The 22,685-nt window shown below is 39.8% G+C and overlaps 1 protein-coding gene across 1 annotated transcript; it reads right to left on the bottom strand.

The window, feature by feature from the left end:
- Positions 1-17,836: 17,836 nt before the first annotated feature.
- LOC124139411 (putative protein TPRXL) lies at positions 17,837-22,653 on the bottom strand. Its single transcript, XM_046506448.2, has 2 exons — positions 22,561-22,653; positions 17,837-18,415 (listed from the first exon to the last, which is right to left on the bottom strand). Exons 1-2 carry the CDS (start codon positions 22,651-22,653, stop codon positions 17,837-17,839), a joined length of 672 nt encoding a protein of 223 aa, XP_046362404.2.
- Positions 22,654-22,685: the final 32 nt, after the last annotated feature.

Raw genomic sequence — 22,685 nt, 5'->3', positions numbered from 1 at the left:
AATCAATGTCATTTTAATCGTCAGCTGGTATTTTATACTATGTAAATCATCTAATTCCTCGTTAATTTTACTCGATATGATGGGCTTAATATCATTAACATCCATGTTGGAATTAATATCCATCTTCCAACCTCTTAGATATTTACCAACGCCGGCGGATGTGGGTACAAATATTAATTCTTGATGTTGATTATCATTATCATCATTATTAGGTTGAATATCATTATCAATAGGTTGATTATTATCTAGTAAAGCGATCAATTCAGCTCTTCTCATTCGAGAATAACCTCTCAGCCCACCGTTTCTCGCTCGAACTTTGAGTTCTCTAACAGTCTGGGGTCTGTTGTATTCCAAACCGAGTAAATCCATCAATTCAGCTTTTCTCATACGAGAATATCCACGCAGTCCACTTTGCTTTGCCATAGCTTTTAATTCTCTGACAAAAACCATTGTGGTTGAATGGTATATGCAAAATGAGACAAATGTCTAATTGGTTGTTTTCATATATCTAAATACATAATCTCCCCAACCTATTCCTCTCATTGATGTAATCTCTCTTCCTAGCATAAATAATCTGGTTCCTGACCCTATCAGCACCGTGTTCCTTACATAAACAATAACGACCTTTGACCCCTATCCCGCATACAGAACACGTATAGTTAATGTTTCCGCGCCTGATGTAATAATTGTGTATGCCGCAGTAAAAAAAATCAACACAGCGTCGGTTACAAAGGGTAGTCTTTCCCATGAGTGTAAACTTGCAGTTATTCATGGTATATACATCTATCATATCATTTGTCTAAATGCAAATCACAGCTACACTGCGAGATATTGATTATGCTATTTATAGATCGCTCTAAACTAGGTCACTCTGACTTATGCATGGTATAGCTGAAAATCAATAGAGAAGTCAATCCAATAATAATAAATGCGACCTCTCGGTTCTTTTGTTCCTCTGACGGTGTATAAAACTGACTCATTGTTGGTCTTGGTATTGGGTCTAGTTTTTTCCCATAAACGAGGAAGTATTCGTGCATGGCAGATTCAACATCCTTAAACGTTTGAATTGAATGTCCTTCCTTAAGCAGTTTTTCATGAATAAAGTCTAATCTTAATGTCCTATTTCTGACCCATTGTGACTGGGCTGCTTGGAGTTGTTCTAAAGCTTTATTATGTCTTTTCTGCTCCGAACCTCTCATACTAGAATATAAAAAATTACTCCCCGAAAAAGCTAGAGCATTAACAATAGCTCCACCGACCATCATCGCAATTGATGCCATATGTATAATAATATAAAATATTCAAATGTTTAATTACTTCATTATGTCTTCCGGGATAAGGCCTTGTTTGATGAGCATATCCTTCGTTGCCATAGCTAATCCAATATCCAGAACCATCATTGGTATGTCATATCCATTAAAATCTAGCTTGGGAGGTGTGGCTTTAGTAATCATTTTAGCCATACGGGCATAGCCAATGGCCAAGCCGGTGACCACCGCTGAATGATACGTCGCGTTTACCAACATTTTACCGTCTGTAGCTGGAGTAGTCATGCTTCTTATAGCATTATATGAGGACTAACCTCTAATTGAACTTGTTGTTGTGGCGGGGGTGACGTTTTCTCTTCTCCGGACTTATAAAAGAACCATACAGCCGCTATACCAGCAACTCCTACTAGTGCCCATGTTATAATCGGATTAATATTTGAATTATTTATTAATTTCGCTTTTCGCGCCAGCCCTCCCTTTCTTCCTGCAGCTATTTTCAAAGGATTCTAAGTAACTCTGGGTTTTTTTTTGTTTTCTCATTCACATGTGGTGCATTCACATTCACTGGTGGTGGTTCCTCATTCACTTGTTGTGTGTTCACTTCTTGTTGCGTTTCCACAATCTGTTGTTCCTCGTTCACAATCTGTGGTGTCACCTGTTGTGATTGTGTCTCCATTTATATTATTAAGTGGGCACGTATGTTTAAATTGACAATACCTAGCCGTTATTAAAGCTGTGGTGAACGGAGCTAAGAACATTCCGAATCTATGATAAAACTCACAGCTCACTGCGCTTATAGCGTGTTCGATGAATGGGTCTTTCTCGAGAGATTCGCATAAATACAGGCGATGTTCTGCTGGGATGGGGAGAAACGTACTAGCTACGGCTGTGTATAGTTGTAATATAGAAGACCCTATCGCTTTAGTCATGGTAGCTCCCAGTCTAGACTCGTAACGAGCGTACAGTTTTTTAATCTCTTCGTCGGTCATGTTATCAATTTTTTCGATGGTATAATTTTCTCCCAAATATTGGGAACATTTTCCACCGGCTACCAAAGCGGCAAGTCTTTCTCTATGTTTATCTAAAGATTTATCTAAAGATTTATCTGCATCAGATTCTTTGAGCATTTGTTCGATAAGTTTGTCGCATTCGATAATGTAATACCTAAGGAGATATTTAAGTCTAACATAATATAATATGACATATCCAATACAACCCGTAATAATGAACTGTTGTGAAAGAATGAGGATTTCGAACCACATTTTATGTAATATTAACCACTAATGTTCAATTTGCTACATTTTTGCTACATTTTTGCTATAATTTGCTACATTTTTGCTACAATTTGCTATATTTTTGCTACAATTTGCTATAATTTGCTAAGCAATTGCATAAGCAGCTGGTTGATCGGTTTTTAATACGAGTTTACAGTGCTTCGTTGCCGCTAACACTTTTCTGACTTTGTCTCGTTCGCCCTTGGTATAAATGACATCATTTTCGCGTAAACATTCCTCGAATGAATCTCGATCTTTGCAATGAAAAAGCGCTACCCATTTGGTCTGCTCTCTGAGATCTTTCAGGACAGAGTTGTATTTTTGAGTAAGTACCCAAACGCTATGTTGAGTATGCCGACCGGAGAATGCTAAATACGAAAGCATATCTTTCTTTTTTGTGAGTTCTTTACTCGCGCTGCAATCGTCTATTACGAAAAGGGTTGATTCTCCTTTGTATCTTTCGTGACATACTCGGAGGCAGTCTTGTAAACGATCGCCCGGATCGACTCTGTGTACCCCGTCGTCATTCATTACCCAATCTCTTGATAGGTAGGTTTTATTAACGCTTATAGTCGGGCACAGAATAATGATATGATAGAAAACGTCCCGATAATGACTTTCTAAAATATCTAGAATAAAGGCTGTTTTTCCGCAGCCTGTTTGCCCGCATATGATAGCGCAGTGCGGATCTTTAGGTAAAAGATTATCAATAGATTGCTTGCACGAATCTCCCATTCTGTATATTAAGTTGCGCATCCATAATCACGTACAAATATATGTTTAATTTACCAGCCGCTTCCTGAAGCTTCGTTATCTGTATGGTGGCACCTTCGCTAGCATTTTCTATTCTCCTCCCACTGCCGTGTAATTGGTCATCGTCCGTTGTTCGCATGTCGAGCCATAGCGCGTACTTCGTGGTGAGGTATTCACCCATCGATACACTCCCGAGAGACAGATCTTTCATGACCGCGTTAACTTCCGGAGAACGTTTTATAGAAGGAAGTTTTTTAATCTCATCCCACTGGTGATACGCTAGCATTCCTTGGCTATATAGTTGATTAGGAACGCCCTCGATAGTCAATTCTACTTTTGTAATCTTGGGATTGTAGAACTTCTCGGTATTTCTTTTAAACGCATCGGAGGGGTCCTCGAACAACATTAAAATACCCTTCAACGACCTCGTGGGGACGTTTAGATTGATATTCCACATCGTATCTTTTTTGTCCCTCGTGATCTTTCGGTGTCGCAGCACGCGATCTTACAAAATGGCTAAACTTCCCGAATACTGGTTACGAATTTGTCTGGCTAATTCGGGATCCGTTATCATATCGTACTCCAGAGAGATATTATCAATGGAATAGCTAGCATCATCATTAGCAGATCTGATTACTCTACCGTAGTCATTAAAAGTGAGTTCGTATTCTAACCTATCGCCTAGGGATGCTTGATAAAAGGGCATGTGGGAATCTAGTAATTCAAAGTCTAAGGGAACTAGAATCTGTTACCTAATGCGTCGGCAACAGCCTTATCTTTTACGAAGTTATCATCACCATTTTCAGCACCCACGCGCAGTCTCAATGTGTTCTTATTACAAATACCTTGGTACTGTACGTTTTCCCGCTCTTTATCCGTTCTCCAGAGATCCATGTAGCAATAGTATACATCGCTATCGTAGATACTCAAAACCTCATTACCGCTAATTTTAATGGCGATTTTCTTAATGATAGCACGACCTATGTTCTGAACGGGCTCCCTGTTAACGTCTGTAGAAGTCAGACTAATCGTAAATGCTAGTCGGACAGTTCCTGGAACTAACACATCGTGTGCGCCGAGATTAGGAAAGCGAACCAGAAGCGTTTGATTCTGATCTATGGTACTAGGGTTATTAGTTATAGTTACAGACTGACGAATTGCTTTGACCCCTAATGGATCTCGAAGTCTACGTTGTGGGTTTAACTTGCGTCCGTATTGTGAAGACATTGTTTATATTGAAATTATGTACCCTATGTTTAATATAAAAATGACTGATTTTGATATTAATGACTTTGATCTAAGTACCTTTGATGATCCGAATCCAATCGAAGAGGGTACTGATGAAACCAGGTTTAGTAGTCTTAACGATGAACTTTTACAATCGTCCGTCAATGATTATTACGATGCATTAAAAGATGATAAAAATTATGTTATCCCAATAGGTCGTGACTATTCAAAGTTTATGCTAGATAGTAAAGGAATATTACGACTGCGTGACTCTCCGCATATTGATCTTATGCATTATAGTACTCGTAAGCCCCTAGCCTTGTCTACTATAGCTGGTAAACATAGCCGCGAGTTTGTTCGTGATAAATTAGGTTTTGTAGAATACGGACGAACAAACCTTCCCGCGAAGACTACTAAGGTTCTTAGGACTGTGCGGGAAGAACTCAGTAACACAGAAAATTTGGAAGAAGCCTCTAACGTGGCCTCGAACGGACTCGGAGAAATCTTGGATACCTATTACGATAATTCCACGTTACAGGTACCATATTCAGAGTTCAGTATTAGGGAATTACGAGGTCTTGACAAGGCAATGTGAACAATGCGGGGAGAACTCATCAATAATATAGCCAAGATATCCGAAATCGACAAGCATATAGCTCAAGAGAAAACAAAACTTGATCAGGCGGGCGATGAGTTCAGTAGACGCCGCGTAGCGGAAAGATTATGTAACTTAGAAGACGAAAGATTGGCCCGCATCGAAGCTGCTTCCAGTAATAGAAAGGCACTTCGTTCGCAAATCAGTCGTATTCGAGAAACTATCAATCAAGTCCTCAACGATGACACTACACTAGCCGATAAAATTAAAACATTGTTCAGAGAACAGGGAATAACCATTGTCAGTATTTTAACCGCGTTGGGATTTATTATATCGACTTTGACTCTCTCGTTAACAGGTGGTAGTACAGGTGGAGGCGGATCACCTCCTAGCGATAAAAATGGTATAAAAGAGTGGATAAAAAAGCATTTAAAAGCATTAGGTTCAGCACTGGGAAAGCTCGCTGAGAAAGCCGCGGCCGCACTTCCCGGTATAATAGGGAGTGTTGTTTCCTGGCTATTGAATTTATTAGCTAAGACCACCACTTGGCTTAGTCAAAACTTGTGGGGGTTGATCGTAGCAATTGCAGGGCTGCTGTACGTATTCGCTAAGAACTATTTAACCAAATCAGTTCGCTAACCAAATCATGAGTAAACCAACCGAGACTCCACCCACTACAAGCGCTGTTTTTTCATCGATATGTTGTTGATTTTTAGCCTCAATATGCGGTGGTACTTGTGCGTCAGTAGATGGTTGTGCATTAGTAGAAGTTTTAGCGATAGTTGGTGTTTGCGGCTTGACTATTCCCTTTTCGCCCGTGATCGTTTTCGTTATTAATTCAACGTTAATATCTGAATTTATACCTGGTTTTTGTTAGGATAACAATTTTATTATTATAGCCTATCACTTGACCGATCTTAAGTTCCATATTACTCGGAGACATGTATAGTCCCGGGGCATAAACGAAGTCCACTTTGGATTGAGCGTACTGTAATGCATCTTGAAAACGCCTTATAGACGATGGTATGTCAACTGGTGAATTAATGGCGTCCTCCACGTTTGCGACAAACTGTTTTTGTGCATCGAGCGCCGTCCCAGAACCGATAATGGACGTACGTGTTTGCGATTGTGCTCCGAGAATTGCCCATACATAAGTTCTTATCGATTCATTAAATCTTACAAATCCTGGGTTAGTAAAATTATTTTCCGTTTTATCATTAAGAAATTCATTCCAAGCGTTTGCGGTATCGTTCATTTGTATAAATTTTGTAACAATATAAGCCAAACCACCCTTAAAACTCATAAGAGAACCTCTCCAATCGTTACTCGAAAGTTCCCAGCCATGATTAAGATTATGCAATCTTACAAAAAGATTGTCTATCTGTAAGAATTTAAATGGATCGAATGGTTGATGAGTTTTTTTAATTAAATCATCGCTGACTTCTTTAACAGTTCTTTGTCCGCTGTACGGAACACCTAGACCATGGTTTGCTCCTTTAATGCGCCAATCTTTACTCGTAGAAACATTAAATTCATTACAAATACGCTCATACGCGGACCTATCATAATTATTATTTGTGGAATTCCACGCTCGATCCTGCGGTAATGGAGCACTAATTTCTTTAAGTATACGTCTAATCTGATAATACACGTGAAATAATAAAACAGACTTATTTAGCATAAATCCTGGGGCATTAACAGATACGCCACATCCCGTTGTGGCACACCATATGGCAAAGTTTAACTGATTCTGCCAAAATTGCATCGGATTGTGAAACCAATCGTGCACCATTTTATCGCTAGTTGCCGTGACCCTGTAATTTTCAAAGATATCAGGGAATTTAACGAAAAATTCAGCACCAGAGGCAGTTACTATAATCGATTGATTAGTAATGTATCTCGATTTCATATTTAAGTTATGATATAGTATCATTGTATATTTAATATGTATGTTACACTCCCGGGAATAACAAATGGTCAGTCTATTGAACTGCTTCGTACTATCGATAACTCGGATGGACAACTCGAAGTAGCTCTATGCGATGTAACGTATTACCCACTGTGGACCAATATAAGTGCTGCGAAAGATAATAATAAGATACATATAATAGGTGAAAACAATGGTATTGACAGAGCCATTACTACTATACCTGATGGGTATTACAGCGTATGCTCACTCAATGATGAAATTTTTAAGCCTAATGGAATGAGTCTAACACAAAATGAGTCGAATGGGACAGTGAAAATCGACTCTGGAGAAAACACTGTAATTCTTATCCCATACTTAGAAGTTACACTTGGATTTCATCATAGAATAGGAATTATAAATTCTAACAAACCACGACAGGGAATTAAATTACCCGATTTAGTTCCCTATAAAGAGTTGTTCATCCATCTTGATCAAATCAGCACGACGGATAATATTCAACAAGAAAGTCCTTCAACTCTGCTCAGAAGTGTTCGAGTGAAAAATGAAAAATATAATAGCGGTAGAACGGAATCTTTCTCGTCACTACAATATAAAAAATTAAAGCGGGGAATTATTTCAGACCTCAAAATTTCTGTATTAGATGTAAAACACCAACCAGTACATATAGGATACTTAAGTGTAACACTCCATATTATATAATGGTTAATTCCATATTTAAGTTATGATATAGTATCATTGTATATTTGATATGTATGTTACACTCCTGGGAATAACAAATGGTCAGTCTATTCAACTGCTTCGTACTATCGATAACTCGGATGGACAACTCGAAGTCGCTCTATGCGATGTAACGTATTACCCACTGTGGACCAATATAAGTGCTGTGAGAGGTAATAATAAGATATGGATATTAGATGAACAAAATATTATTGAAAAATTCATTATTATACCTGATGGGTATTACAGCGTATGCTCACTCAATGATGAAATTTTTAAGTCTAATGGAATTAGTCTAACACAAAATGAGTCCAATGGAATGTTGAAATTCGACACTGGAGAAAAAGGTGTACGGATTGTAGGGAACTTATCAGCTACACTTGGATTTACACGCGGAATTTTATCAATATTCAAGGCAACATTTGATGGAGAGACATTGTCCGATTTAGTTCCCTATAAAGAGTTGTGTATCCATCTTGATCAAATCAGTACGACAAATAATATTCAACTAGAAAGTCCTTCAACTTTGCTCAGAAGTGTTCCAGTGAAAAATGAAAAATATAATAGCGGTAGAACGGAATCTTTCTCGTCACTACAATATAAAAAATTAAAGCGGGGAATTATTTCAGACCTCAAAATTTCTGTATTAGATGTAAAACACCAACCAGTACATATAGGATACTTAAGTGTAACACTCCATATTAAAAATAATGGTTGATGCATCAGGCCCTGGAACAGTAAGACAATGTAATACAATTGCGCTTTCCGATCTCGGAGACACGGAAGGATTCGGTAAACCCCGGCACCGATGGTAAGTTATACGCTTTACACTTACACGATAATGTATACAATCGGAAAGAAGTCACATTCACGGGTAATCTAGGAGATTTAAGCGATGTCGATGTTAGTAGACTCCTTAAAAACACTTCGTACAATATTACTCGCAACGACGATAATAAATGGACTATGGTTGAAGCAAACATCGAGTGGCTACTGAATATCGTCATTACCCCACCTTATGTGATGATGGGTAAGGGACATAATTTAATTAAAATAATAAATAGTGGCATCGTACTCGCGGCTTATATCCCATCAAAACGAAAAAGTGTGTTAGTTACCCCCCTGCCAGAAAACCCAGGTCATATGATATATAGTCGTCCGGCCTTAAAAAATGTTACTTTAAATTTGGTTACTGAATTCGAAGATATTAAAGATAACTTGAATGCAATACCTAATCTTTCTACGCTTATTATTGAAGTCTTGTTCGGAGATGCACCGGAAGATGCCTTCGATATATTACCAGGTCTATCGATTAAATGGCTCAAGAAACACGAGCGTCAACGTTGCAGTATTATTCATATCGGAGCATCACCCATTGCAACCCTTGAGGGGGTCCAAATTATTAAAAGTGACAGTATTTCTCTTTCTAAGATATTCTTGCCGTATAATATACATTTGATAAGATTGATGTATAGTCTCAAAACATTTAAGCAAGACCAATTAAAGACTATTATATGAACGTAATATACACTATGAGTTTATATCCGACGCTCGGTGAAGCATTTGAAAAGATGGAAACTGTTGATGGATTTCGATTACATCAAATAAGCGACATAAAACATCGAATAGGGAAGGATAGGGACTTGAGACTTGGATTGTATAAAAAGTATCGCAGAGCCGTGAATGCTCTGGACGGAGTTGACACCGTGCTTTTAGTATCTGGCATGGGACTCGGTGTAGCGGGTATCGGTTTACTATCAACTATAATCGCCGCGCCTATCGTGCTCGGCATGGAAATAACCGCTGGAGTCTCGGGACTGGCAGGAATAGCGATAAAATTCATTTCTCGTAGGTTACAAAAGAAAGCATTAAAACACGATAGTATTCGGATACTCGCCGAAGCAAAGTTGAACAGCATTGAGGATCATATTTCGACAGCAATGGCCGATTGTAAGATATCCGAAGATGAGTTTCGTTTAGTGCTGTCGGAACTCACCAAATACAATAAAATGAAGCAGGAGATTCGATCAAAATCTCGTAAGACCAGTGGTGTTAGCGAAGACGAGAAAAAAAAGTTCATAGAACAGGGGAGGCAACAAGCGCGTCAATTATTCCGTGCCAAAACCAAAGAACTGGTTGGAGATTAAAAATAGATTGCTTACTATCGTGTGATTACATTTAGACAAATGCTAACATAAATATATAATAATGGAGAAAGCTATTCAATGGAAAGAATTACCACAAGGTTTTTATTATACCAGTGATGCCAAACCAACCAAATACGGTTATCAATTGTTTCTTATCAATTTACAAAAAGAGTGTAGTTATATAGTCTGGTCTCCTAGTAAAATGAACGAAGAACTTAATAAAAATGTTGAATATCGCTTTATCGATAAAAATAATAAAGAATATTTTTATTACCATTTAGACTCATCTAAAGCATTGATTGGCCCCAGGTATTGGTGAGCTAGAGCCAATCTCATGACTATCGTTGAATCGCATAATCATTTTGGCATAAAAAATTCCATCTGTAGTAGCAGTATAGGTATATGAATCCGGCTCCAGTGGAAGTGAGCCAGAACCCCCATTACCTATACTACTACCTCACACCGTCCCGTGCATTCTCACAGGTGCAAATGTCATTCGAGTTGGGGCTGGTCTCAAAATATTGTTGTTATTGACATGTGCGTTGATGGGGAAGCAATTTAGAATATGTACTGCATAATATTTGCTTGGAAACATGAGGGAATAGTTAAGAGCTATGAAACGGGATGAGTATTGGAAGGTTACGGTTTAGGAATCCAGAAGTATTTGTTGTTCTACAGATGATTTCTTGAGGTAGCATTTCCCGCTGATGACGTATATGAATCTGTGCTTTTAAATGTTGAAGTATATGTACTGGATTTTATTTGCTTGGATAAATGGTGGAATAGTTAAAAGCTGTGAAACGGTATGTGTACTGGAAGGTTGCGGTTTTGAATCAAGAAGTATTTGTTTTTCTAAAGATGATTTCTTGAGATAGCATCTATCTCCGCTGATGACGTATATGAATCTGTACTATCACCCACATGTATGATAACTGCTTCAACAAGGTTGATAGCTACCAAAGACTGCGTTGATCCTCCCTTTGACATATGTGAGTTTGAACGTTGTGTTAAGCCTTGTATTGTCACGAACCCTGTATAGTTAGCCAAGATAGGCACAACAGGGTTGAGCTCACAATGTCTGACTGGCGGACGTAAGACAATGTGACCGTGTCCAGAACATATGTCTTGTACTTTACTGGTTTCTTATTCAGCCGAATTTTCTCCATGAACTTTTGTTTCAGAAGGTCTGATGTCGACAATGCCATAGATTCCTGTATGGTCGCCTTCAGACGACTCATGGTTGGCGCGACTGTATCTGGTTTCCGGACGTTGTATTAACTAGCGTTTGACTATAACACTGAGGTTGTTAAAACAAAGGGCAATAGCTGATGTTCCAACCAGTCTATGAACATATCGCCTCCTAAAATTTCCTTATGGAAATCACAAGTTTTCTTTTTCACCTCGAATACTAGCACACATCCATCACTACGCCCCAGATCACGGGTTGCGGCGAGCAAGCAATGACACCATTACCTCTACCTGATGGTACCATGGGTGCTTTTTCTTCCGATAGCCACATGTAGTCAGTGGAATGATTCATCAAGGTAAATTATATGTACGCCCTGACTGTGGTAGTTATGAATGGTGCGGAGATAATGTGACCTCATAGACAGAATGGAATATTTCCCCCTGAAAACAACGGCGATACCTTCTGCTCACACAGCTTGTACACTATACACCTAGTCACCCTGTATCAAAGCCATATCATACCGTAGACTTGATGGAATGAATTGAAAACCCAATAGCTTGGACAGTTCGGTAATTCACCCTATTTTAACTAATAAATGGTTCCCCTCTATCTCTCTAAAGTTTTAAGAACTTGTATGCATTTCCTAGTACGGACTCCATGTCGTGTACCGTGGCTATGGCCATGCAAGCGTAATGTAACATGCATCATGGGAGCAGTGTTGATAAAACAAACACAGCGTCATTTTATTATTTCAGAAGATGCACATCTCGAATTTTCTCCATGTGATTATTTTTGTGTTGATTAGATATTTTCGGAAGATTACATTATTACCATAATAATGGAGTCACGTGCGCATATTTCTATAGTCAGTTTTAGACTGGCATCATTGGACTAAGAATAAATCCGAACTTACTGTTTTCGTTCGAATTTGTCTCCTGTAAACTTGTCGATAGGACTCCTTGTGACCGAAATACTTCAAACCACATGTAGGTCGATCGGTAGTTATTCGATGTTTCAATAGCAACAGTCTGTGAATTTTTTTTTTTTTTTAACGGGCAAAAAGCATTTTTCTAGCATTTCCGACAGCTCTTTAAGTTGGAATCCCAATGCGGCCAGTTCGATCACGCCTTGGTCCAACTTGATCTCGACATGTTAGTGTTATAGAGCAGGGTGTTTATAAATGGCACAACCTATAAACCAAAGGTTCCAATGTCTGTCAACCTATCCTTTACCTAGGTGGGTGGTTGAATATGTTTCTGCGCAGCTTTTAACAAAATTTCAACCATTCACGAGTTTTCGTCTTGGGGAGCCATCGCTGTTACCTTTACGTCCCCTCTTATTCTCAATAAAAAAATTATTCTCAATAACCTGGTACTCCACCACAGAAGAGCTGGTCCATCATGGAGTCATCCTCGATAATCAAGAGTATAATATCTCCAGTCAGTCTACAATATGTACCCTGGACCCATCGCTGCGATAGCTTCGTTTCGGAAGTGACGTCACCAACCTATTTCTCTTATCACTATCCTACCACAGAATCGTTCTCGCTTGAAATCAACAACCGATGCCTTTTTCCTGAAAACGTGTTCGCCACAGATCTACATTCAAATTCGCGGATTTGACCGAGCGAGCTTTCGATTATATTAATGGAATCAGAAGAACATTTATCTGGAACAGATTTTTTTCTGAGTGCACAGACAGACGAGGGAGTTCTTATGCTGCAAGACGTTCCGATTGCATTTGAGTCCACACGAACTATCAGTCCTGGCGCGTGTTTCCATCATGAAAGATCAGTGTAATTTGATTGGACGTCATTCGAACCAGACTCAAAACAAAGGTATGACGGGGAAAGGGTCGTGGGTATTTATCATAACATGAGATTTTATACACTGGGTGGGGAGGATGTCATTGTGCCCATGAACCCCATGAACCCCATTAACCCCATGAACCCCATGTTCGGTGATAACAATCAGAGGTTCAAGTAGGAAGCCTTGTATCTTCTACATAGACTTGTCGAAGGTTGTTAATAACGCAGTGTTGATGGCTAACTAGACGGACATCTGAAAAATGAACTCACGTGGTCCCTGGTATAGTTTGGTTGTTATTTAACGCCACACGCAGCAATATTCAACCAAGTCAGCTAGCCTGACCACCCGATGCCGTTAGTCGCCTCTTGGGGCGGTCGGGTAGCCTAGTGGTTAAAGCGTTCGCTCGTCACGCCGAAGACCCGGGTTCGATTCCCGACATGGGTACAATGTGTGAAGCCCATTTCTGGTGTCCCCCGCCGTGATATTGCTGGAATATTGCTTAAAGCGGCGTAAAATCATACTCACTCACTAGTCGCCTCTTACGACAAGCATGGGTTGCTGAAGGCCAATCCTTACCAAGATCTTCATGGGGTCCCTAGCTAATAATGAATACCAATCCCATCACAGATTTCACATTCTTCGGTTTAATATTTGATTAAACTGACTCTTATAAACTACCTGAAGGCTCCGGAGTCGTTGAAAAATTTGTGATCAGTTAATGTTGCTTCTGGTTGAAAACTGGACTATGGCTCAGCTGTCTGCTGTGGAACTTGTTGCAGTAATCTGGCAACGCAAGGCCCCTTACACCATCTGGACCCGTCGGGACATTTCACGTTGTTAGTGTTAAACCGTGAGTCAGGGGATCAACTGGCTCAGCAGAGGTACCAGTGTAGGCGACCAACTCACGCCAGAACACAAGACACGGTGATTGTATTAGTCAGACACAGAATCATTTTGCCTGGGTGGGGGCATCATCAATTTGACGGCTATGTGGGTGATGGAGGTGGGTTGGGGAGATTTATTAAATGAATACTGTGTTCAGAAATATGCCCAAAACGAATAGTTTGTTGGCGGTGGTTTTGTGGAAGATCCCCAGTAAGTATATAGCTGCAGAAATATAGATTGTTCTCTGAGGACTTGCGCCCCCACCCACTTTAAAATCAATGGATGCTCCCTTACAATTAATTAAAGAATGTTTACAATCAATTATAGATAGATATATATGGACGAAGACGATCAGATTAATATAATATAGAAGGCCTGACAACAATTGATACATAGCAGGATCGATATTATACAACATATAAATAACATGTGATTAAATACAGTACAGTATGTTACTTTCACACAAGATACATACTATGTCAGTCACAATACTTTGTCCAATGGAAACGTCATTGAAAGATTGACATGATCTCTCCACAGTGGTGTTACAATGAGAATTTCTAAAAAAGACACGAAAGTATGACATGCAAATGATCACATGAACTGGCAGGTATTGCCAAAGGTAATATCATATGTAAGATCTGATACAGTATACAATACATTAAATTAACAGTGAGTTTATAAGTCAGCCACAGAGTGATGTGTGACTGAACGTCGTCCATATTTATACCTGTGTTACCAACTAAATATCACACAGGCGACAAAGTTGTTACTGTGAACAGCAGTCACATCTTGACGGAGGCATTGATGACAATAGTGTTTATGAGAGAAGTTTAGTATGAAGAAGAGCTGACCAGTTGCTAGTATGTATGTGGTACGTGTGATTTAAAAGGGGGGATTTGTGGGGAGGGGATGATAGACATGGCCATAGAAATGGTATTAACATACTCGTGTTTGCCTAACTCTATCTGACCCGCACAATAAGAGATACTGGTCCTGGATGATGTCCGAGGCGCGTTGTCAACATACAACAGGCTTAAGATATTGGACATTGCCCGTCAGTTTGTCATATTTCACAATTTCTCAAGACTCCCAATCCTCAATATGTCGCAAAAAAGTATACATAAAACTATCTTTAATACAACCCTTCACCCGGCCATCATCACATCATATTACTAGATTACATGATTAATAATCTAGCAATTAAGAAACAGGATCAGGGATATTCACATTCGTATATCTATCACAATAAAAAAACACAACTTCCGAAACTTATAGAGACAATGCAACAACATTCACTCTCGAATCACGGTAAAGGTGGAAGATCGGGTAGTCCAGTGGTTGAAGCGTTCGCTCGTCACACCGAAACCATGGCTTTAATCCCCCCCAGGGGACACTATGTGAAGCTGTAATTGTGCTGAAGTATAACTAAATGCTGTTTTAAATCTACCTCACTAACTCAATTACTCAACAACCCACCCGACCACTCTGTCACCCACTCTGTCATTCACTCACTCACTCACTCACGCACTGTAAAATTAGTGATGACACCTAGAGCCGCACAGATTGAAATCAAGGTCCCGACACTCCAACGGAGTCCACGCCAAGATGGAAGTGCCAGGGCTTTCTTGAGCAGTTCCTGTTATAACTCCAGGGTAGAATATACCCTCAGCACCTCATGTTTTTGGAACGAACTCGAAGCTCTGTTATATAGCGTTTTACCTGCCATCGTACCCAGATGGAGTTGATCGCTGCTCATGATTTCAATCATTGGTTTGCCTGGTCCAGGCGCGATTATTTACAGGCAATATTGACGGGAAAGTAAAAACTGCAACGGCTAAAATATTTTTAAATCAAACCGTTTACTTTCTTTAACAGATATAGTTTTTTCCAGGGTTCAAAGTCATCCTCGATTATCCAGCGTATTATGACATCATACAATAGATATTCGAGTAGGACAGTAGGACAGAGTAGGGTGGAACGTCCGCCATCGTACTTGTCACCCAGCATGAGATTGTATGTTTCATATTGGGAATTTTTCAAATTAAACCAAAGTTTGTTTGGATCAAATATAACAGCTGTAAATACGTGGACGATATTATCTCAAAAGCCAGCGTCTGTCTACTTTTCCTTGGTAAGGTCAGACTGTAGTTTGCTAAATATATCTCCTACCAACTTAAAACACACTGTTAGGCTATTTTGATTGCCAGTCAAGATTTGATTGTCACTTTACACCAGTGAGGTATTACGCACACTCGGTTTAAGAAGTATTTTGAGATATATTTGTTTTGCTCACATTTTCGTGAGGTGAATTTTGTTGTTGTTCAGATTACATGGTGTCATAGAGATACATAAATAACTTGAGTAGGTTGAGCAAATTGTTTCGCTTCAACAAGCCAGGAAATTAATCATGGGTCGGTGACCTTTGAAACTGGGCAAACTTGAGAAACGTGCAGTGATCAGGTATTGCAGAAGGGCTTACCATCAAAAGCCATCCATGAAGATGTGAGTACAACACTAGGGAAGGATTCCCCTTCCTTTGCCACCGTAAAGAGATGGGCAGCAGAGTATAAGCGTGTCAGGGAGATCCTTGAAGACGACCAAATTCTTGTAACGTCATTAACACCAAGAGAATACACGATATGATGAAGACCAACCAGCGAGGGACTGAGCATCATATTGCCATTTCGGAAGACAGTTCCCTGGGGGAGAGTACATTCCACTGTCACAGAAACTTTTGCAATGAAGAAAGTATCATCACAAAGTTTCTGGCATCTGACAAACACACCAAGCACAAAGTGTCTGGTGATAATCGATCTCTGTTTGATGCTGATCCAGAAAGGTTTTTCTTATTTGTGTCCAATCAACAATAAAAACAAATAGTGAAAAGCAGTGGAACAACTTGACATCACCCTATCAAAGAAGGCAAAGGCTGTCACAAAAGCTAAAAATGTTATGGCATTAATGCTGAGGATGTAATCGTGGTGGACTATCTATCTGAAGGTCAGGCAATTAAGGGAGCATAATATGCTGCACTTTTGAGGCAATTATGGGATCACGACAATGCGCCAGTGCACAAGTCAGTCACTGCCATGGCTACAATCAACCCGAGTGGCTTGAACTCCTTTAGCCCCAAGCCCTATTCTTCCAACCACTTCCATCTGTTCTAAAACGTGAAGAAAGGTTTAACCGGAACCCAATTTGACTCGAACGATGACGTCATAGAAGCTGTGGAGAACTTTTGGGACAACCGAGAGAAGGACTTCAACCTAACTGGGATAAAATCAATAAGAAAGGGGATTATGTTGAAAACAATATGTGCGGGTCAGAACTTATCAATCACCCGCGTAGTTTATTACAGTAATGATTCAACTTGAAAGTAAAAGGGTACTATCTCTAATTAATTATTTTATTTCTTATATAATGGGATCACAATGAAATGCATTTTTACATGAATAAATTCCGTAACCAAAGTAATTGAACAAAAAACAAAAAAGGAATACGAATCTTCGAAAAGAGAAGAATTTATGGTGGACTGGTGAGGACTGGTGAGGACTGATGTTGGACTGGTATGGATTCAGATTTGATAAGTTTAAGAATGACATTATAGGATAAAAAGATTATTCCCCTCGTTATTTCCATGAAGTAAAACATTATACATTAGAAACAAAATATGTGTATCATGATCGCCATAAGATGGTGTTATACATTTTCTATTCCTAATATATGATATGTACGAAAAGAAAACCCACCAGAGTAATACTTTCCATATTTAGCAAGGCCAGGCACGCTGGGTTAGGGTGACTTGACTTGTCGATAATATAGTTGTCAGCCAGACAGTCCGCCACAAGGATCAAACGAATTCTGAGACGTGTTAGTAACAATGATTGTTTTCCTATAGATCTAGGCAACCAAAATTAGATTCCGAACATGGTAAGTAGACCTGTAGGGTTGAGGCACGCTCACAATCACACCCTCAACTTTTCACTCCTTACTCTTCAGGTAGACTAGGGGGAAAGGGGGAAATGTAAGTTGTTACTCTTTCAACGGATGGACGTAATGTTTGACTGGTATATACTGGTCAGGGTTGTTGTTGAATTGATGCTTGACTGGCGAGGATTGATGTTGGATTGGTGTGGGACTGGCGAGGACTGATGTTGGACTGATGAGGACTGATGAGGACTGAAGTTTGACTGTGAGGACTGATGTTCGACTACTGATGGACTGGGGATGGCTGATGTTGGACTGGTGAGGACTGATGTTGGACTGGGCAGAACTGTTGGACTGGTGAGGACTGATGTTTGACTGGAGAGGACTGATGTTGGACTGACGTTTGACTGGTGAGGACTGATGTTGGACCGGAGAGGACTGATGTTGGACTGGTGAGGACTGATGTTGGACTGGGCAGAACTGTTGGCCTGGTGAGGACTGATGTTGGACTGGTGAGGACTGATGTTGGACTGGTGAGGACTGATGTTGGACTGGTGAGGACTGATGTTGGACTGACGTTGGCCTGGTGAGGACTGATGTTGGACTGACGTTGGCCTGGTGAGGACTGATGTTGGACTGGAGAGGACTGATGTTGGACTGACGTTGGACTGGTGAGCGGTCTGGGATCTTGTCTGGAGATCATATATTTTTCAGCTACAGCTGCAAAACCCGATATTTTCATGGCTTAAACACAGGACCCTGAATATTGTTCAAAGAAAAACACCTCGCAACAATGACATTTTTGTAGCAGACGATATTTTAAAATTTTCAGCAGTGTTACGCATGATAATTTTTGTCAAGACATTTTCGGGGACGATCTATTTTTTTCGAAAAAATCCCCAAATGGTCGGTCCCTAACTGATTTTAATAATGGATGACACCAAGATAAGAACGTGAGAGCAACCATAGTTATGTTACTCAAGAGAACATCTCATTCATTTGGTCTCACATTCCGACTGCCATTTATCTTGGTCTTCCTACGCTCAGTATAGCTCAATGTAGCTAAAAGCATCTTTTTGACTTGCATGAACAGACCAATTCATCATCAACATTTAACTAGTGTCCAATTTAAAAAGCTGGTATTATATGAAAATAGATAGATACATTCAGAACACAGTTTCACGATTTACTCGATCCTTGTTGTATTACGTAATTTGTAGCACCAGGGGAATACACATGACATTTATATATCTATACCATTCTTTGACTCATCAATCGTTTACAGTAAAATACATCCATTTGATCCCGTGACTTATAATGAATTCTTGCTTTTCATACATTCCGATTTAAACCAGTGGGCGAACATATCATTTCTGTATCTTAAAATGATGTGGGTGTACAGAAATGAGTCAATCACATCAACAACATCTCAATTACAGTCGAACCTCGTTGTGTCGAAATCCCGGTTGTCTCGAACTAACCCTCCTGTCCTTGCGTATTCCTTTTGACTTTATCATCAATAATACTCGGATCTGTCGAACTGTAAATGTCAAATTATTATAAATTATCAATATGTAGCGATAAAGATCTATAAACAACGTCCGTAGACATAGAGGTAGTGGAAATAGGGTTTAACGTCACGATTGGTGCACTTATATAGCGATGTGCAGAGACAAGACCGCAGTTGTAACACGTATACCCAACTCATCACAGTATACTGACCCAAGTCCGACCAGTCCTTGTTTTATCCCCTTTATGCCAAGCGTCAGGGAGGGCAACAACAAGTACCACCTTTTAACGCCGTACGACGCGGGCGTGGATCGAACCACGAACCATCTGTCAGACAGTCTATCCTCTTGACAACGGAGGTGGTCCGACACAGATTAACACTTCACATATATGTTATTATAAGATCAGCCGTAGATTAAATTAGTTATTAACAATTAAAAGGATACATGCACAAATAATATATCAACAATCATACTCAAATGGATCGGAATTCAATTTGTATCAGTCCTCACCAGTCCTCATCAATCAAACATCAGTCCTCACCTGTCAAACATCAGTCCTCACAAGTCAAACAGCAGTCCTAACCAGTCAAACATTAGTCCTCACAAGTCAAACATCAGTCCTAACCAGTCAAACATTAGTCCTAACCAGTCAAACATCAGCCTTTACCAGTCCAACATCATTCCTCACCTGTCAAACATCAGTCCTCACCAGTCAAACATCAGACATCCCCAGTCAAACATCATTCCTCACCAGTCAAACATCAGTCCTCACCAGTCAAACATCAGTCCTCATCAGTCAAACATCAGTCCTCACCAGTCAAACATCAGACATCCCCAGTCCGACATCAGCCTTTACCAGTCCAACAGTAGTCGAACATCAGTCCTCACAGTCAAACTTCAGTCCTCATCAGTCAAACATCAGTCCTCATCAGTCCAACATCAGTCCTCGCCAGTCCCACACCAATCCAACATCAATCCTCGCCAGTCAAGCATCAATTCAACAACAATCCTGACCAGTATATACCAGTCAAACATTACGTCCATCCGTTGAAAGAGTAACAACTTACATTTCCCCCTTTCCCCCTAGTCTACCTGAAGAGTAAGGAGTGAAAAGTTAAGGGTGTGATTGTGAGCGTGCCTCAACCCTACAGGTCTACTTACCATGTTCGGAATCTAATTTTGGTTGCCTAGATTTATAGGAAAACAATCATTGTTACTAACACGTCTCAGAATTCATTTGATCCTTGTGACGGACTGTCTGGCTGACAACTATGTTATCGACAAGTCAAGTCACCCTAACCCAGCGTGCCTGGCCTTGCTAAATATAGAAAGTAATACTCATGTATAACACTATCTTATGGCGATCATAATACACATATTTTGTTTCTAATATAAAATGTTTTACTTCATGGAAATAACGAGGGGAATAATCTTTTCATCCGATAATGTCTTTCTTAAACTTATCAAATCTGAATCCATATATATATCTATCTATATATATATATCTATATCTATATATTATATATATTTATTTGTCAACAAGATTGTCGTATATGATCATTTAAGCGACAAAACCGTTCCATATTCATTAATATAATATCTGTTAAAAACATGGTTGATTGTACGCTTCCGCCTATATCCTGGGCATGTGTTTATGACTCACTACCAAATAGTGTTGATAGCAGGTGTTCACGAAAAGGTGAGCGTATCCTGTGCCACGTGTTGCACCCGTCACAAATACATGCAAAATCAAGTCAATTATTATTAAGATATCATTTGTGTTTCCAGAGGCGAGTAGATATATTGGTCGCCTCGCAGGATGTCATCCCTTATCGGAACAGGAGTTAACGAAGACAAGGATAATGCTTTTGGTGTTTTCGTACTATTCCTAGATTTCTGATGCACCACCTATCTATCTCTCCGCTTTCATGTGGTATTGACTATTCTCTATTCAAGGCCCCTGTCTAGTCTTGCTGATTGTGTTGATCCAACTTTTTAAACCATCAATTCTGTATGTGCATGTTGTACGGTAAAGGTCGACATGTGATAAGAAACAATTTTGGTCAACCGGAAATGTCGAATTTAGGAAAAGTTTTTAATAGTGATATAAAGTATTGGTTGTCGTTTAAGATGTACATATATTAACTGCATACTAACCTACGACCGGGCGCATTGTTTCCAGGAATTTCCGTGCTCGTGGGTTTCACCGAAGTTGTAACTATCTAAGACCTTCATCACTTCGGGCCTTCCCCCCACAGTAAGCTCTCAAGCCGTGATATAACTGGAATAGTGGTCAAAGCGGCGTTAAAACCAACTCACTCACTGACCGAATGCCCTTAAATATAGTGCTACCGAATACTCACCATCAAATCACTGAAAAACACTTGCATTAAGAACTGAACGTTTGAGCATATGAACCAAATAATAACGTCTATGTTCCACAATATTCTAATCTGACCTTTCACATATAGCAGTCGTCTTTCTTATCAAAATGGCAGGTTGTCCTCAGTCGTTTATCACATGTATCATGTCATATTGGATATTAAGTAACCATGACAACGTACAGTAAAACGTGAACAGAATGCAGAGGAAATCCAATCGGGTGATAATGTGCTGACATGTCAAAAGTAATATGTACATTGAAGCCAGAAAGGCTTTTCCATAATCCTGACATCTCTGGTAAAGGTCTGGTGTAGGATTCCGACTGTATCGTGGGCATGTGTTTATATAAATGCCTGCAATAATTACTTATATCGGCTGTCAAGGTTTACAGTGCGACTGGAAAACAAAATATATTTGGTATTCATTTGCTTTACATCTGATATACCATGTTTTCCCATTAAGATAGCAGCACACACTTTGTGAAAGTACAGATTGGTCTGCCTTTATTTAAAATGGCACAGTCGGCTGCAGAGTTAGCAAGTGAGTGAATTGGGATTTAATGCCGCTCTGAACATTACATTAGTTATAGAACTGTGTTAGTTGAATGTTGAAACTCAGAGTGACCCAGGTCATAGACACTAGGCTCATGCTCGGCGCGGTTCTGAGATCCGAACTTACAACTATCAGATCCTGCCGCAGCCGAAGGACAGTAAGATCCCATGGCCATTAAATGATGCCATGATCTGCCTCCACCGCTGCAGAGATGTGTATATCTATCCTGAAGATTTTTCAGTGTTGCCACTGTTGCTTCAACGCCTCATGCAGAGGCTTCCACATAGCAGTCAGTGTTAGTGTTTATCCCTAGGTAGTCTGGTGATCAGAATCGACTTGCATATTGGTCAATTGTATTCAAGTCATTTAGTGTGGGTTAAGCCACAGCTGACGCTGTCTGTCTGGAAGCCGTAGTTCCACTTAGAAGAGTCACACCGCTCACTGTAGGGTCTGAACATCATTGCCCGGGGTGACACTGCAAACATGTTGCTACTGTGAGAGACACTGGCTGAGTGAG

The sequence above is a fragment of the Haliotis rufescens genome, unplaced genomic scaffold (genome assembly GCF_023055435.1).
Source record: "Haliotis rufescens isolate VD_foot unplaced genomic scaffold, xgHalRufe1.0.p SCAF_27, whole genome shotgun sequence".
In the NCBI taxonomy this organism is placed as follows: Eukaryota; Metazoa; Mollusca; class Gastropoda; order Lepetellida; family Haliotidae; genus Haliotis; species Haliotis rufescens.
The sequence above is the reverse complement of the archived record's forward strand: the minus strand, read 5'-3'. Positions and strand labels throughout refer to the sequence as shown.

Excerpts from the sequence above, each read along its gene's own strand:
- LOC124139411 (XM_046506448.2), bottom strand. The coding sequence starts at position 22,653 with ATGTTTGCAGTGTCACCCCGGGCAATGATGTTCAGACCCTACAGTGAG. Across the intron at positions 18,416-22,560 it reads ACGGCTTCCAGACAGACAGC|ACAAGATCCCAGACCGCTCA; the intron begins GTCAGCTGTGGC and ends TATGATCTCCAG.